We start from the raw sequence: 19,156 nt of genomic DNA, 5'->3' as shown, positions 1-19,156 counted from the left end.
AAAATTTGAAAATCGCTTCTTTGCTAATTCAACCAAAAATTAATAACAAAAAAAATGCTTCATAGGAAATATTTGAAAAAACTTCAAATGAAAAATCTTTTAAACAAACACCTCTCAAAGTTTATTTTTCCAACTAATTCCGGGCAAATCATCATTCATCCGGTCTCACGAAGGTAATATTTCCCTATGTCAGTGTGTGTGCCAAATTACCAGAAGGAATGAATGATGAAATTGCATTTTTTTTCTCTTCTCTCTATTGATCTAGAGAGCTCTCTTTGCTTTCATAAAATTGATATTGATTGAGTGTGGGGCGATGTGCAACGAAGGAGCGAGTCTGAGGGCAATCATGTTAAAAACATTTCGTTTGATTTTGTTTTTGATTGCACTTAAGACTCGTACGAGGCACTTGCAAATTCCTGCTCTTATATCCTTTTTCATGCTCCGTTATTAAATACAGGATGAATGATGATGAGACGGTGATAAAGCACATGAAATGCAATTTCACTCGTTTTATGATTCTTTTTTGTGTGTCGGAGGCACATAAAGTGGTTACTGGTTAGGAAAACGTATGGATTTCATACAATTAAGTGATGATTTTTCCTTCTCCGAATTTTTTTCTTCCTTCTTTGATATATTTAATTTTATCTAAAAGCACACGAGAAAAAAAAATTTTATCTCTAAAAGCGAATTTTCTGTTATTCTTGCAAAGAAACAAGACAAACACCAAGCGATAAAATCGCTCAGGAAATTAAATTAATTTAAAAACTATCACATTTTCCCCCGAATGCGAGATATGCCACGCGCGCAATTTTCTCGTCTTCTTTTTTTTCACTTCTCTCGTTCTGCGGAAACTTTTGCTCACGAGATTCAATTTCTTTAATAGCGAACGGTGTGTTTGTGGCACATAATAATTAGATAGATAAAACTTTTCTCACACATGGCGAAATTTTAAAAGGAAAACACAAAATTTTCCTTGCCAAGAAAGAAAAGTAGCGAAGAAGGAGAAAAGAACAGCAAGACAATAGTTTATGTTTGTCTTATCGGGAGGCTTCCAGTAGAATAAGTCGATCAAATTTATTCGATTTTCAAAAAGTTCGGAATTACTGAGTAGCAAAGTAGGAGTCGATATATTTAGATTCTTTTTTTTTAATGAGATTAAGAGAGAGGGTTCTGAATTTTTTTTTTAAATCGAGGTTTTTAAATTTTTTTATAATAAGAATTTGACAGATATCATCTTTTTTAAATTTTAGAATTAAAAATTATAAAATTTTTAATTAAAAAAATTAAATAAAATAAAATAAATAAATTAAAAATTAAAAAAAAAATAACAAAAAATTTTAAAAAATTTCTGTACTGAAAAATTGGTAAAAATTGTTTGCAATGTAAAATTTTTTCTATTAAAAATAAAATATTTTTTTAATTAATTAATTTTTGATCTTAATTTATATTTTTTGATAAATTTAACTAATTTCTTACATTTTTATTCAAAAATTAAATTTTCTCTTCAAAATTTTTAAATTTTTGAATTGAAATTTGTATATGTCAATTTAAATTTTGGCGGATAAAAATTTGAAAATCGCATTTTTGCTAATTCAAGCAAAAATTTGTTTCATTTTTTTGAATTAAAAAAAATATATTTAAATTGTTAATTTTTTGATTAAAATTCTACTTTAATAGAAAAAAAATAAATTCTATTTAAAATAAAAAATAAAAAAATTAAATTAATTAAAAATTAAATATAATTCAAATTTAATTTAAATACATAAAAAAATTTATTTTTAATAAAAAAAAAAAATTCTGATAAAAATTGAATTTGTTTTAAATAAATGAAATGAAATATTTAACCAATTTATTAATTAATTATCTTTATTATGAAATTTTCACATTTTATTTCATTAATAATTAAAATATTTTTATTTCATTTTTTTTATTAATTTAAACTTAAATAAAAATAATAAATAATAAATTGAAACTTTAATTATTAAAAAAATTAAAACAAATAAAAAATTTAAATATTTTATTTTTTTTATTTTAAATAATTATTTATTATTTATTTTAAAATAAAAAAAATATTTATTAATTTTTAATTAATTTTTTATGGATTTTTCGAACATTAAAAAAATTAAATAAAACATTTTTTTTAATTAATTTAATTTTATTTTAATTTTTATTATTTATTTATTATTTTTAATTATCTATTTAATTTTTTAAAAATTAATTAATTAATTAAAAATGAATTTTTATGATTTTTTTTTACATTTTTCGAATATTTAAAAATATTTGTAAACTAAAAAAAATAAAATTTAAAATAATTGTTTAACAAACCAAAATTTTCCTCTCAAAACATCACAAAATCAAGACTTAAATTAACATTTCCCCGAAAACAATGTTCAACAATGTTCTTCAAATCCTTTCCACAAACCCAACTTGAGACACAAAAAGCCCTTTTTGACACACACAAAGCTATCGAATGTCACATGTCCCATCCTAGCTTTGTGCTTCTTCTTTGCCTTTCTCCTTTACCGAAACACGAACAAAGACAATATGCGTTCATCTCCAAAATCTTTAAACAAGCAACAAAACACTTGGCAAAGATTGCTCTGCTCTTCTTCTTGTCTTTCTCTTCAGTAAATGAATGTTCTCCTGTCTTAAAATTTAAACTTTTTCCATCTCTTGAGCACGCACAGCTCTTTTTGGTTAACATACGGCGCTTCGCACAAAGAGAAACAAGACATTTAACATTGATTGTCTTTCCTTTCCTTCGCTTCCTTCGTGCTGCTTGTTTGCTGGCTGGCTTTAGTTGTCTTGTCTGTCGTACAAATCACAACGGAAATCCCTATTTGTGATTCTTTGTACCGCTGGAGCAAAAACATCTTTCCTTAATTGTTTCTCCGATGTACATAAATATATCCTTTGCTGCTCGTGTTCAACAATTCTGCCAACTAACTGCCGACTTTTTTTTTTTTTTGTTCAGGTTTGAATAATAAATTTAGAGCTACAGAGGTTTTTTCTCTGTTTGAACTGAAAAAAGGTCCTAATTAATTTAATTTACTCCGAAAATGTCCAAAAGTCGGTCATTTTTTATCGGATTTATTTTTCAAAACTCTTCATAATTATTTTATGGATTTATTTTATTCTTCGTGATAATTAAAAAAAAGCAGTTTATGACTCGAAAGAAGAAAATAAAAGGAAAGGAAATGAAAATTACAACAACGGATTAAAACTCAGAAATAAACTCGGTTGTTTATGTTGCTTGATTTTTTATTTCCGTTTGGTGATAGCGGAGCGCGCGCGAGAAATGAAGAAAAAAAAACGGCAACAGAGCTACTTTTAATCCGATCATTTGTTTGCCGCTTATTAGGATTGCTGTAGCTGTACTTGGAGCAAGAATAAATGTGAATTTTTCGCTGTTTGACGTTTCTCGGAACATTTACGGCACGTTTTCGAGTGAAAAATTGCGAGGGTTGCAGCGAAAATGAAAAAAAATTGTGTCTGGAAAAATTCATTGGAAAAAGAAATTTTCATGCTTTCAAGATATAAATTTTTAATGAATTTTATAAATTAAAAAAAAATAATAATTTTACCTTTCTTACTTTGTCGAATTTGTTGCAATTTTGAGTAAAAAATTAAAATTAAATTTTAAAAAAATTATTTTATTTTAAATTCTTAATTAATTAATTTTAAATTAAATTTTAAAATTTGTTAAAAAAAAATTTATTATACTAATAAAAAAATTAAAATAATAATAAAATAATTTAAAAAAAAAATATATTTAATTTAATTTTTTAAAATTTTCTTTAAAGTTCTTAGTTAAATAATTAATTAATAAATAAATTAAAATTAAAAAAATAAAAATTAAATTAAATAATAAATTTTATTTTATTTTAAATTCTTATCTAATTAATTTTAAATAAAATTTTTAAATTTATAAAAAATAATTTATTAAAATAATTTAAAAAAAACTATTAAATAATTTTTTTTTTTATTTTATTATCAGTTCTTAATTAACTAATTAATTTTAATAAAATAAAATATTTTTTTTAAATACAAATTTTAAAAATTAATTTCAAGAAAAAAAGTATTTTTTATTAATAAAAATAAATAAAATGTGAAACTTTAAATAAAAATGAATTAAAAACAAAAATTTTTATTAAATAAATAATTTTTTTAAAATTTTATTAAAAATTTTTAATTAATTAATAAAATTAAACAAAATAAAATAAAAAAAAAAATATTTTTATAAATTTTCCTTTTTTAATTTTTTAAATAAAAATTCGACAAAATTAACCTCAAATTATTGATAAAAATAAAAATAAATAAAATTTTTCTGCAACTTCAAAAAAATATGGTAAAAAAATTAATACAAAGATAAAAGTTTTCATTAAATCCATAGAAAAAAAAATTTCATTAAAAAAAATTATTTATCAAAAAAAAAAAAAATAAATAAATAAATAAATATTAAACATAAACTTTTAACTCGCATTTAAACCTTAATTCTCCTAATTCCCCGTCAAATTTCTGTCCTTCAAAGGGATTATTCGCGTCTTTTTGACCACATAATCCACGAACATTTATTTTTACTTTTTTTTTTTATCGACTAACAAACATTCCAAACATTCAAAACGACAACAAAAAGGACAAACAATGTCAAAACATACAAAAACAAATTTTTTGCTACCTCAATTTCATAAACATTAACTTAAATTCACTCTCACTCGACTTGCGAACACAAAAAAATATTTTTAAAATATTCAACAACAACAACAAAAAAATACATAATAAACTCAAATTTTATTATGGAAAAATAAATAAATAAATAAGTGACCCAAAAATAAAATAAAAAAAAACGTAAAATGGACATCAGGATATTTTTTGTGTATCCGCTCGTTCGTCTCGATGTTTTTTTTTGTGTTTGATGTAAGCAACGTTTAAAAATTTTACAAAAAAAAAAGTTTTTATCTTTTTACGTGGATGACGACCCGAGATGAGTTGAGCGGAATGTCACGTCACACAAACGACACACGTGAATCGCTCGTTCAAACAGAAAAAAAACAACAAAAATACATGAAAGAGTACAATTATGCAAATTTTTGTTGCCAATGATGATGATGTTGTTTTGTGCGACAACAAAAAAGGTAAAAAAAAACGAAGAAAAGAAGGAATATGTATGCAAAACGCATCAGTTTCTCGTTTCCCATTCCATCCCGAAGCCTCGTCATTTAAGATTTTTGATTACATCTCATCAAATTTAAATTCTCTTTAGGGTTTCGTTCTTGCTTAAAACGTTTCTGGGCCAAATGAAAGGGAGACAACATGTCAATGAATGGAGAGAACGGAAGATTACAGACGACAACGACGACGAAGAAGAGTATTTAACGATAATAAATAAGATTTTGTGTGTGCTTGTTTGGGACTTGTCTGTCTCCGATGTAAGACAAGAGTGCAAGGCAGCAACGAATGGGGGTTACTCAACTTTGTTTTCGTCAAAAGACACGAAAAAACATGAAAGACGGAGGAAATTTGTCTCTTTTTGTGTGTCATACGGAGTCCTTTGTTGTGCAAACAAGACGAAATGAAATGTATATATTGAAAAGATCTTTCGTCTCGGGCATGAAAGTGAATGAATGTGAGATAGAAAATGACAATGAGACTTTTTTGTGTTAAATTTGAAAGAAAAAAACAAGAAAAGTGAAGAAATTTAACTGAATTTATCAATTTCGAAAAATTTTCGAAAATTTGTAAAGATGCTTTTCAAATTTTCGAAAATTTATTGAGATAAGTAAACAATTAAGAATTTAAAATTAAAATAAAATTCATTAATTAATTATTTTTAATTTGATTTAATGATTTTTTTTGTAAATTAAATTTAATTTATTTAATTTTAATTTTTATTATTTTTTGACTTTTTAAATTTAATTAAATTTGATTTTACCGATAAAAATATTTTTTTAAATTTATTATTTATTAAGAATTTTTAATTTATTTCATTTTTTTTAATTTAATAATACAATTAATTTTTTTATTAAATTTTTAAAGAAAAATTTAATATTTTCATTACTTTATTTTTTTTTTGTTAATTTTTCTTTAAAAAAAAATACCAAAAAATTTTCTCCCCAAACGAACAACAACTAAACAAATATTAACACTTTCGTTGTTTCTTTTTTTTTTATCTTTTTTAAATTATTTTCTTATCTCTCTTCCCCATCACGATGATGATGATGATTATGATGTTCATCAAAACACAAACAGGCAAAAATGGGAACTTTTCAACTCATTTCTGAATTTTTCATGCATAATTTTCGTGTAAACAAACGTCGAGTTTCTCTCATTTAACTTCATATTCGTTCAAATCGTATGTAAATGACTGAAAAACTTTTAAATGGATTTCGTCGTGTGTTGTGCCAGTTTTAGTTACATAATAATTTAAAAAACACACGCAAAAAAAAATAGAAATTGGCAACATCATCCTTCAAAAAGCTGCTGGCGTGCCACGTGTGTGCTTAAAAAAGGAAAATTTTAAAGTGAAAACATTGTCGTTTAATTTGCATTTTTTGTGTTTCGTGTTTTTTAATGACATTTGACTCGAATTTTCATTTTTCCTCAAATTATGTAAGAAAAAAAATTAAAATTGTACAAAAAATTTTTTTTTATTGAATTTTATTAAAGAAAAAAATTAATAAAAAAAATCTCATGAGAAAATATTACCCAGAATTTCTTTAAAAAGCGCAAAAATTGACAATCGGATGGACATTAAATCGCTAAATGAACCATTTTTACGCCAAATTCGAATTCACGAAGGAACTGAGAACGAGCAAAAGGAAAATTATGAAAAGTACATGCAAAAAACGGGTAATTGTGAATGTAAATTGAATTGGGGAGAACTCGTTATTTAACCAAATTATTTATATTTCTATTCAATTTTTTGCTTGAACGAATTTTTTTCTTTTCAAATTCTCGAAGGAAAAAAAATTTATCGATTTTCTTGCATTAAAGCGTCGAACACGAAATTTAATCACATGGACTCGATTCACCTGCAAACTTTCTCTTTTTTTCTCGTCTCGAAAGATTTTTTTTTTATTTTTAGACACGCTCAAATATTCATGATGATACTTCTCATTTTGCGTTATGGAGACATTTTATGATCATTTCATGCTCTTGAAATTTTTTTCAACATAATTTAACATTTATAAAGGCATCATCATAAAGATAGCGAGACACAGCGAAAACACACACGTGAACAGAATTTCATATTCTGAAACAAAAAAAAATGATAAGAGCTCGGGATCTGGCTGGCTTGACATAACGAGCACTCAGCCATTCGCGCGAGGTGTGTGAGTGAGGGATCATTAACGGAGGATGCGAAGCAGCAACAAGGACACATAACACGAAAATGTCTCTCGTTATCGCTCATCATTATGTCACACATTAGCGAGCAATTTTTTTTTTGCTTTTTGTGCCTTGAAGAGGCGTGAGAAATTTCGCGAAAAGAAAAAAAAAATGGTAACTTGTTAAAAATGAAACACAATTTTCCCTGTTTTGCATAATTTTTTGTTCGCGTTAAATGGTTGCTTATTGTTATTATTATGATGATTGTTCTTGTAGATGTTTCGAAAAAAAATGATAAAAAAATTATAATTTTTTGGAATATTTTGAAGACCCTTAAGGAGTTTTATAAATAAATTTCTATTAAAAATATTAATATTTTTAGTTGTTGTTCGTTTTAGTAAATTTTTTTATTTTTTTTTTATTAAAGAAAAATTTAAAAAATTAATAAATTTTTGAAAATGAATTTTTTAATTAAAAATTAAAAAAAAATTAATTAAATTAAAATTTATTTAAAATATTAAAAAAAAAATAATTTTAAATTTTTTAAATAAAATTTTTAGATTAATTGATAATTGAATTATTTGTCTGAAAATAAAAAATTAAAAAAAAATAAAATTAATTAAAAAAAATTATTAATTTGAAAAAAAAAATAATATAATAAAATATTTAACTAATGAAAAAAAGTATTTTTTATTAAATAAATTTAAAAAAAACAAATATTTTATCAAATTAATTAAAATTTTATTTTTTAATAAATTTATTTTTTTTATTAATTAATTTTTAATTATTTAATTTTAAAAAAATTATTTTAATTAAAATTATTAAAAATAAAAAAATTTTCAACTAAAAATCAATTTTTCTTTTAATATTATGCTAAAAACAAATCTTTATCTCATTAAATAATATTTTTATAACTCTGAATGCATATCTCAAGTGGTTTGTTTTTATCGTTATCCTAATTGTCATTGACCTCGATAAGAAAAATATTAAAAAATAAAACTTTCTTAAAGCCTTTCCAATGCTTGTTGCAAATCGCCAACGATATCTTCAGGATCCTCCGTGCCAATTGAGAGCCTTATCAAGTTATCCGTGATACCAAGAGCTTCTTTCTCCTCCTTTGGCATTGATGCACTTGATATCAAAGCACTAAAAATTAAAAAAAAAATAAATTTTTCATCATTTTTGTTATTAAAAAAATAATTTTTTACGCAATATTTGCACTCGATTTCATATTTCCGAGACTTCCAGCTGTCACGATTAACTTTAAATTCGCCAAAAGTTCTTTTGACTTTTTCAAATCCGCATTTTTTAAGTAGAAACTTAACATTCCGCTGTGACCTCGTGCTTGTTTGATCGCGATTTTGTGTTCGGAATGACTTTCAAGTCCCGGATGAATGACTCGCTCTACTTTTGGATGACGTTCCAAGAATTTTCCGACAATTAATCCGTTGCGAAAATGTTGCTCCATGCGGAAAGATAAAGTGTTTAAGCCACGATTTGCCATGTAACAGTCGAAGGGGGAGGGAATTGCCCCCGCCGTTTTTTGCAAAGCTTTGAGGCGAGTGTAGATTTTTTCGTTATTTGTTGTTAAACCGCCCACTGAAATTTTTTAATTTGTAAAAAAAAATATTAAAAAGAAGTTTTATAAAAAAAAAAATTAAATTTTAAATAAAAATTAAATTTTAAATAAAAAAATTTATTAAAAAATAAAAGAAAAATGATTTTTTTAAATAAAAAAATTAATATAAAATTAAAAAAATAAAAAAAAAATAAAAATTATTATTTTACAAAAATTTTTAAAAATCACATTCAAATTTATTTTTTTAATTTAAAAAAAAATTTTAATTAATAATTAATTATTTTTAATACAAAAATTTTTATTATTAAAAATTTTTCTAATTTAAAAAAATTAAATTTTAAATATGAAAAAAAATTAATTATGTATTATTAAAATAAATAATAAAAATAATTGAAAAAAATTTTATAATTTTTTTTAAAAAAAATTAAAATTTAATTTAAATTATTAAAATAAATTTAATAAAAAATTAAATAAAAATTCTGTTAAAAAAATAATATATTTTAAAAATAATTAAAAAAAATTTTAATTTAATTTTTTTTAATAAAAAATTTTAAAATTTAATTTAATTTAAAATAAATAAAAAAAAATAAATTATTATTTTTAAAAAATTTAAATATTTTAAATTAAAAAATTAAAAATTAATAAAAATTTTAAATTCAAAAATTAAAAAAATACTCACTAATAACATCTCCATGTCCATTCAAATATTTGCTCAGCGAATAAACGGCAACATCAGCTCCCAACTCCAGCGGATGCATAAAATACGGCGTCAAAAACGTATTATCGCAAAAAATCACAATTTCCTCGTTAATTCCGTGAATTAATTCGCAAACTTTTTTCACATCAAAAACTCGGAGTAACGGATTTGTTGGCGTATCAAAAAAAGCCATTGCCGTATTTGGTTTCACGTTTCTTCTAACAAGCTCCAAATCCCTCATATCAACGAACGAGACTTCAATTCCCATGTTTTTCGCTACTCCTTGACGTCTAAAAATGACCTTGAAGTTAATTTATCGAGCAAATTAATTCAAAAACTTACACAATAAAATCGTAATAACCGCCATACGTGTCGTAACCGAACAAAATGTGATCGCCCGACTTGAGAGACAAAAAAATTGTCGTCATCGTTGCCATCCCGGAGCCAAAAGTCAAGCAATATTTCGCATTATCCAACGACGCCAAGCATTCTTGGAGACAAGTTCGGTTCGGATTATCGTACCGCCCGTAGATATTTTGAATATTTTCAATGTCGTTAATTTTGTACGTCGAAGTGAGATGAATTGGCGGCACATTTGCGCCCGAAGTCCATTTGTCGCTGCTTTGACCGTCGTGCAGAGCTTTTGTGGCGTATCCCGAGGTGCGTGGAAGGAATTTTTGCATTTCTTGTCGCACGTCAAAACATTCCGTGAGATGAATTTGAGACATTTTGTTGATGTTTTCGGTTGCAAAGCGGAGTGAGAACTAAAGTGACTTGCACTTTTGCATCGGTTTTTATTGCATCACGGTTTGTCTTGATAAAGCGAGTTCCTGTATTGAAGATTTTTTTCTAGTTGTCAATTGAATTGAGCGAATTCCCTCGAGTCATGCAATCAGTTCAACTAAAAATAGAAAAATTAAAGAAAAGTGAGAAGATTTATTGCTTATTTTTGTTGTAAAGTTCTTTAAATGGGAAAAAATTATCAGAAAATATTTTTGAATCTTAAATTTTTGATCAATTTTATTTAATAAAAAAAATTAAAATTAATTAAAAAAATTTAAAAATAAAATTTCTTTGATACACTTTTTCTCTAAAATTTGATAAAAATTTAAAAAAAAAATTAAAAAGATAAAAATTAAAATTTTTAAAAATCTGTACAAATTTTCGTTCGAATTTTAAAAAATTTAGAAAAACTTATGTGAGAATTAAAAAAAAAAACAATTTATTTTTAAAAAATCCACTGTCACATTGAATTTAAAAAAAATTAATGATCTTAAAAAAAATTTAATAAAAAAAAATATTTTTATTAAATTTTAATTAAAATTATTTAAAATTTTTAATAATTTTTTTTTAATTTTAATATTTAATTTTTTTAATATTTTTAATTTGAATATTCATACAATTTTTATTTTTTTATCATTTTTTTTAAATTAAATGATTAAATTAAAGTAAAAAAATAAAAAAAATAAAAAATTCTATTTAAAATATTTTTAATAAAAAAAGTGAAGAAAAAATATAATAAAATAAAAATATTTTTTAATTAAATTTTTAGTTGTAAATTTGGTAAAAAAATCTTGTACATTGTAATTTTTTGTTAAAAAATGTTTAAAAAAAAAATTAAAAATTTTCTTCTGCAAATTAAAAAAAATTTTAAGTCAAATTACTATAAAATTTGAATTTAATTAAAAAAAAACGTTATTTTGTAAAATTCGACAAAAAAATTCATTGAAACATGAAAAAAATAATTTTTTACCTGAAATACCAAAAAAACGACAAAATTTCCGCACTTTACTCCAAATTAAAGTCCTTTTGTACTTCACTCCTCCATTGTCCACGTAATTCATCATAAAATCTGTAGGTAATCTGTCATGCTTGAAAAATCCGCAAAACTCCGCCAAATGTAACCAACACTGCGACGATTACGATGACGAACGTGGCAACGGTTAAGGACCATCTCGTCACGAGATTTATCATTTCACTCACAAAAAAAAAAAAAAAATTTAATCACAATAATGCAGGTGTAGTCGCTCAGTCTAGTCAACTTTTTGGACATTGCAATTTTTCCCTCTTTTTGCAAAACAAAAAAAAATAGTTTCGCACCAAATTATTCCAGCCATAAATTTTGCATATAATAACAGCATGATAATCATTTTGAAGCAATTTGCGTAAATTTTCTCGTTATTTTTGTGAGTTTCTAACAAAAAATGGGAAAAAATGGGGAAAATATGTTTTTAAACTATTTATTATGTGAAAATTATCACTTTTTTGTCGTTTCAAAAAAATTGCTTGTTAAAAAAGTTTTTTGTTTTTGGACGAACGAATTTTTTCATGCGAGCAACTTTGTAACAAATATATCAAATTTTGTGCACAAAATAAAAGGATGCAGACCGCATCATTTTCCGCTTAACTTCAAACATTTCCATTCACTTGCATTTTATCGGTTAAACGGCATCCATCCTGGCAATTAGTCATTATTATGATATTTCTCTCACTATGCTGGATTGTGAGAAATATTTGTTTCGCAATTTATAAAAATAATATATAAAAATTTGTTGATATTCCAAAAATAAAAAAAAAATTAATAAAATTTATTTTATCGAAGATTAAATTATTTTTCTGAAAATATTTTTTTTAAATTAATTTTTTAAAAATTATTTTTAATTTAATTTAATTTAATTTAATTAATTATCCAGTAATTTTATTTAATTTATTTATTTAAATATTTTGAAAAACTAATATTTGTTTTATTTTTATTTTTTTGATAAAATTTAATTATAAATTTAAAAATAAGGTAAAAAAATTAATAAAAAAAAATATTTGATGTAATTTTAATAAAATAATTAACAAATAACAATTTTTAAAAAAAATAATTTATTATTTTTTTTTTAATTTAATTAGTTATTTTAAATTTTACAAAATATTTTATTTTTTATGATTTTTTTAATTTTTTTATTATTATTTTTTTATGAAATTTAATTATAAAATTTAATATCAAAATTAAAAAAAAATAATAATTAAAATTAATTAAATAATTTAATTAATAATTTAAATTTACAAAAAAGTTTTTAATTAATTAATTAAATAAATGTTTTTTTAATTTTTATTTCTTTTAATTTTATTTTAATTTTTTTTTATTTCTGTTCGAGACACAATTTTTCCATAATTAACGACAAAATATAATATGAGCTACATGCGGCGGTCATTGCATTTGTTTTTGGTTATGTTTTTCACGTGAAAAATCTGTACGACGAAGCCGCCAATTAAAAACCGCACACAATAAATTTTTGCTTGAGCGATTATTTATAATTAATTCGTGAATGCGTTGTATACAAATTTTCCGAAATTTAATTTTAATTTATTATTTTTTCATTACATTGCTGTTATTATGAGTGTTTTTTGAAATTGAAACTGTAAATAGGCTGATTGTCGATGAACATGTACGGAAAAATTCCTTCTTTTTCCGGAGTAACAGCTTCAAAATCGATATTTTCTGCAATTTGAACAACCTCGTCGCCAATTTGAGGCGAATTTATATGAGAAATGTACTTTTCAGTGACGTTCGAAGCACAAAAAATCACTTTTTGAGTCAATTTTGAGTGAAAATTGGATATTGATGAGGTTATGGCGGGAGCATCTATCAGTTCAGGTCCTTCCATGCGAAGAATTTTATCGAAACAGTCACTTTTTGAGCTTTTAATGCCTTCAGATTGCTCTTGAAGAGTAAAATCGATGCAATGTTCGATGGCATCTACAGTTATTGAACGAATTTTCATGAAAAAAATTTCAATTTGGTCGTAAATGCTTTTCACTAAAGGCTCTTTTTTGACACAAAATTCAATTTTATCGAAAAATTCCAACGAATTATTTTTTAAAAATTGAATTTTTTCATTAACCGCCGTTTCGTTGTCTACATTTTCATTTCCAATCCCGGTCAAAGTACTTTCCATAACTTCACTAAATAAATTAATTTCTCCCAAAATAATTCCCACAACTTTTTGATTGTCCTCAACGACTTTTTCCGCTACAAAATCCGCAATTTCCTGCGCGTCATCTGAACTTTTCCTCACAACTTCGTTCAAAATTCGTATTTTTGCAGCGACATCTGGCAGCTGTTTCTGCATCGCGTAATTATAAGCCTCAAGTAGAAATCCATTCCCTCGAGCGATGTATCCGCTTCTTGCAGATGCCAAAACTGACCTCAGATTAAAAGTTTCTGCTTGAAAAATTCCAAGTTGAGTTTGGATTTCAATTGATTTCAGGTTCACTTGAATTAAGGACGACGTGAGATCGTATTTAAAGGCAAATCGTAAGTCAGAAATGGTCCATAAGTGGGTGTTGTTGTTGAAAGTTGCTGGTTTAGAAGTTATGAGAAGAGGAATTGTTGAGAAAATGAACAAAAATACTTGAAAATTCATGTTTAATTGTAAAAAGAGACTAAATGTAAAATTTTGAAGTGAAATGTTTTTATATGAAGAGATAAAAGTTTGATGGTTTTTATTGTTTTATTGAAATTAGATGCATTGTGGTTAAAAAATGTTTTGAAATTGTCTCTTTACGAATTATGAAAATTTTTAAAATATTTCTTGAAAAATTTTAAATTTAAGCTTCATTTCGAACGAAAATTAAAAAAAATAATATAACGGTCAAAATTTTTAAATTAAACTTCGATTCGACAAAATGTCATTTGATCTCGACTCGATTCGAAAGTTATTGTTTACAATTTTTCACAAATTTAAAGCATAAATTATTAAAAATATGAGATTAAATTCATAATTTTATAAAAAATCATAAAATTTTAAGACTTCGAATCGATAAAAAATTTTTGACGTTTGACAGATGTCAAATTTTTCATTAAAAATTCATAAAATTAAAATTCTTAAAAAATAAAAAAGTTAAAAAATTTATTTTGAACAAGAAATAACCTCAAAATTGCTCTGAAATTGTCATTTAGATTAAAATTTTGACATTTGACAGCTGTCAAAAATTTTTTTTTTTAAGTTTTTCATACCTATTTCAACAAAATTAATTAAAAATTTATTTCTGAGTTTTTTTTAAATCATAGGAAAAATTTTCAAGTTAACATTCAAATTCATGCAAAAAATTACCTTTAAAAAATTTTCAAAATGACAGCTGTCAAAATTTTTACAAAAATTTCAATTTTAAACTAAATATTTAAATTTTTTTTTTTTAAATTTCTTAAAAATTTAAATTTTATCAAAAAATTCTCATATTTTATGTAAATTTAACCCATTTTCTACTCACAAAGTCCCAAATATTGCAACATTTGTCAACATCTAATAAAACTTGTAAACAATCCAAAAAAAATTATTTCTCGAACTTTACGACATCTCCACACTTTACGCAAGATTTATGTCTCTTTAATTGCTCATTTTCCTGCACTTTATCTCTATTTCATCGTAATTGATAACGGAGACATAAAGCACGCTGTAAACAATTTTAACGCAATTATAAAGTTGTTACTTGCTTCGAAATTCCCTCGCATTGTTGACCCATTTCACTTCTAACGTGAGCAACGTTGCCATTAACACACCCTCAAAATTTACATTAGAATATGATTCATCATCTTTTTTGTCGTGATGTCGTGTTTGTTTTGTTTTATGTCCTCCGAAAAAAAAATTTGTTCTCTTTTTTCGCGGTTCAAGGACTTTTTTTGGGGGTAAATGGTTGAAAGCAAAGGACGCGAAAAAAAAACAATTTAAACGTCAAGGAAATCGTTTAGAAGACACGAAATGCAACCTTTTATCATTACTCTCCATTATCATGCCATATCTCATGCGATGTTGATTTTGTGGTGCCTCATGCGTTGCGTTGATGTTTTTTTTGTTGCTTGTTTGACGTTACTCGTTTTGTCATGAATAAATTGAATTGTCTCATATTCATGGATATGAAATTTTCTGTTTGAGGTAAATTTTTTTTTTAAAAATTTTATTTTTTACATAAAATTGCAAAAAAAATTTCAAATTTTTTTTAGAATTTTGAATAAAAAATAACAAAATAATAAAAAAAAAATTAAAAATTTGACATTTTTTTGAAAAATTTTGACACCTGTCAACTGACAAAAATATTTCAGGAGCTTTTTTAATAAAAATTTCAAAAACAAATTTAAAAAAAAAATTGAAAATTTAAATCAAATGGACCTTTTACTCAATTTAGAACGTCTCAATTTTGACAATTAATTATTATAATGACATCTGTCAAATTTTTGACTTTTTTACAGAATTCAAGGCTGTAAAATGATTTTTTTACCAAATTACGTTAAAAATGATTAAAAAATTGATTTTCAGTATAAAAAGTAGATAAATATTTTTAATATTTCAAACCTTTTATAATGACAGCTGTCAAAATTTTTGATAAAATTAATTTTTCAATAAAAAAAAAAATGAAAAAAAAAAAAATTTTTTTCTACCTTTTTAAATTTATCAGATTAAAAACAATTTTAAAAAATTAATGAACAAATTCCTTAAAATCAATTTTAATTAATTAAATAATTTTATTTAAATAAAATAAAAAAATTAATTAAATTATTAAAAAAAATTGAATTAATTAATAAAATTAACTTAATTAAATTAAATAAACATAAAAAATAAATTAAATTAAAAAAAAATAAAATTTAATAAAAAATCATTAACTAAATTTAAATTAAATAAAATAAAAAATTAAAATAATTAATTTAATTTAATTTTAATGAATTTATTTAAATAAAATTTAAAAAATAATTAAATAAATTTATTAAAAAATTAAATTAATTAATTTCATCAATTAATTATTTTTTATTTATTTTTTCAATTTTATAATTTTTATTTAATTTAATTTTTTTTTATTTATTTTTATTATTTTTTTTGTAAAAATATGACAAAAATAATTAAAAATTCTAAACTAAAAATAACTTTTCATCTAAATTTATTGTTTACGAACCCATTGTCTCTCCATAACTCCATCAAATTTGCTGATGAGAAAATTTTAATCAAAATCCATAAATAAACGTGTCATCAGTCTGCTTGTTTGCGTTATTTTGTGTCATGTTTTTGCGGTTAAACGTATTATCGACGCTCGGCAGTAACATGATCGATGTTGTCGTCGTCATCGAAGTAAGGCAAAAACATGAAAACCACACGAGATTTGGCTGCTCATGCCTCGCATACCGAGAGAAATTATCAAAGGAATCAACGCAAACACGACGACGACGACGAGTTATTCGAGTCTTGCCATTTTTACGCACCAAAAAATATGCAACAGGTTTACTTTTTTTTTATTTTGTGTTGCGTTGCTATGAAAAATGAGCCATCTGCTGTTCCTTTGTGTTGAATTTTGCATTTTATGTGAAGGGAATCAATTGAGGCATGATATTAATTATTGCGAATGGAAGTTACTGGAAAGTAACGATCGCGACAGAATCGAGAAATTTCATGCAAATTCGTCACCTGTCAACAACTTTCAAAGCAACTTTGTCAACAATTCCGATAAAAAAAAAAATTTGAATCAAAAAACCAAAATTCCAGAAAAAAACGAAACATTTCATTATCTCGCGCAGCATTTTTTGATGAAATGAAATTACTTTTTGCACCTGCTCTTGATTTTTTTTTCGTTATTTCTCTTTGTCTCGTCGTTCGTTCGGTTGTCGAATTGTCGAAGGAAGAACGAGTGAAGGTAATAATAATAAAGAAAACAATCCGTCTTGATGAATTTCGGTTCGCGAAGAACAAAACAAAATTAAGTGGAACAAATTTCATGTTTGTTATCACTCACTCAACGACGTAACTCTCAGAAATTGTTGAAAAAATAATTTTTTTCCTTGTTTTTAATCACAGATGATGATTACAGCACGAAGTTGTTGGTTTTTATGTTGATGAAGTGTTTTTAAAAAAGTGTTTAAACTCTTGTAAATGGAATTTTTATGATATTGATATGAGTTACAGGAGAAATTTGTGGTTAAAGGTAATGAAGATGAGTTGATTTTTTGATTTATTTTTAAAAATATGGCCTCAAAGGAGAAATTTTTTCATTTTAATAGCTACTGAATGATAAATTTGAAGATTTTTAAATTTAAATTTTTTTTTCTAATTTAAAATATTAAAATTTATTTTTTTTTCGAAATTGCAACTTATAAAAAAATTAAGAGAAATTTAAATAATTTTAATTGTTTTTTTTTATTTTTTAAAATTTTAAAAAAATTTTTAAAAATATGTTTAATTTTATTTTAATTTTAGTATTTTTAAAATATTTTTTTTTAAATTAAAACAAAAAAATAAAAAAATTAAGTTTTTTTTTAATTTTAAAAAATAAATTTAAATTAATAAAAAAAAAAAATAAAAAAAAAATATTCAAGGTAATTTAAAAAATTTAAAATTAATTTGTGATTTGAAAAATTAAAATTTCAGTCAAAATTAAAAATTTTTTTTAAAAAAATTTAATTTTTATTTTTTTAATAATTTTATTTTTTTTTTAAATTTTAATTAATTAATTTTTATTAATTTTTTTTAGAATCACTGAAAATTCGTTTAAGGAAAAAAAATAAATTTTATGTTATTTTTTTTTTAATTAAAATTTAAATTAAAAATTAATTTTTCTTTATCATAAATTTTAAAAAATTAAATTTTCTTTAAAAAAATATTTTACATTTTTAAAAAATTATTATAAATAAATTAAAATATTTGAAAAAAAATAAAAAAAAATATTTTTTGATGAATTTTAATGCAAAATATTTTTTTTTATTTTTTTAAAATTTAATTTTAATTTATTTATTTTATTTAATAAAAAAAATATTTTAGAATTTTTTTATTTAATTTATTTAAAAAAAACCTAAAACAATTTTTTATATAAAATCCCTCAACAACTTTCCCATCATAAAATCCAATAAAAATGAAAAGTCCTTCAAAAACTTGCCAAATCCCTTCTCAACCTCAATAAAAAAAAATGAGCAAAACTCAACTTTAACCATTAAAAAATCAACCTTTTATGTCCTTTGAAATTCCAAAATCTGCCATCTAAACAATAAAACTCGACCACAATTGGACACTAAAAATATCGCAGTTGAAGGTGAGACAAGCAATTTACTTACTCCCCAAACAAAATGCGAACTTTATCTTTTTTTCTCTCTCAGCAAGAGAGAAATTCCTACCCCAACGCAATAAATTGGGGACAAAAGTTGTTTTGTTGTTGTTGTCGGTTAAATTCCTTATTTATATACAAAAAAAAAGAATAATTTTATTTCTGGATTGGACAAAAAATGTGATTATTGTATCTTTTTCTCCATAAAAGTTTTCTATTTTTAAATAAGGTTTCGGAAAATAAATAACATTTTTTCATAAAGAGACAAAAATAAAAGCAAGTCCAAGGCAGTTCATGACAAAACCCCAAAGGTTTAAATTTTATGACGAATTTTTTTTTTTTTTTTTTTCAAACTAACTTAACTCGCTCTTTCTCCATATCAACAAACTTAATTAAACTTTTATTTTTTTTTTTTTTCATTTTTATAAAAAAAAACGCGAAAAGTCGACAAAGTTGATGGAAAAATAAAAAAAAAGAAAACGCAT

The 19,156-nt window shown here is 23.4% G+C and overlaps 2 protein-coding genes across 2 annotated transcripts in view; one reads left to right on the top strand and one right to left on the bottom strand.

The window, feature by feature from the left end:
- LOC134829079 (protein scabrous) overlaps positions 1–19,156 on the top strand; it is a 66,335-nt gene that overhangs the window by 23,666 nt on the left and 23,513 nt on the right. The gene's annotated exons all lie outside the window — the stretch shown is intronic.
- LOC134832602 (putative cystathionine gamma-lyase 2) lies at positions 8,159–10,341 on the bottom strand. The gene is made up of 4 exons (XM_063846685.1): positions 9,945–10,341; positions 9,585–9,892; positions 8,535–8,925; positions 8,159–8,472 (listed from the first exon to the last, which is right to left on the bottom strand). The coding sequence occupies exons 1-4, from the start codon at positions 10,328–10,330 to the stop codon at positions 8,331–8,333; spliced, it is 1,227 nt and encodes a 408-aa protein (XP_063702755.1). The 5' UTR covers positions 10,331–10,341; the 3' UTR covers positions 8,159–8,330.

The sequence above is a fragment of the Culicoides brevitarsis genome, chromosome 2 (assembly GCF_036172545.1).
Source record: "Culicoides brevitarsis isolate CSIRO-B50_1 chromosome 2, AGI_CSIRO_Cbre_v1, whole genome shotgun sequence".
Lineage (NCBI taxonomy): Eukaryota > Metazoa > Arthropoda > Insecta > Diptera > Ceratopogonidae > Culicoides > Culicoides brevitarsis.
Note: the sequence above shows the minus strand (reverse complement) of the source record. Positions and strands in the feature narration are given on the sequence as shown.

What these genes read in the sequence shown, in the direction of transcription:
- LOC134832602 (XM_063846685.1), bottom strand. Translation starts at nt 10,330, where the DNA reads ATGTCTCAAATTCATCTCACGGAATGTTTTGACGTGCGACAAGAAATG. An exon ending in GGTTATTACGATTTTATTGT is followed by an intron (nt 9,893 to 9,944) that starts GTAAGTTTTTGA and finishes GGTCATTTTTAG; the next exon opens with ACGTCAAGGAGTAGCGAAAA. An exon ending in TGGACATGGAGATGTTATTA is followed by an intron (nt 8,926 to 9,584) that starts GTGAGTATTTTT and finishes AAAAAATTTCAG; the next exon opens with TGGGCGGTTTAACAACAAAT.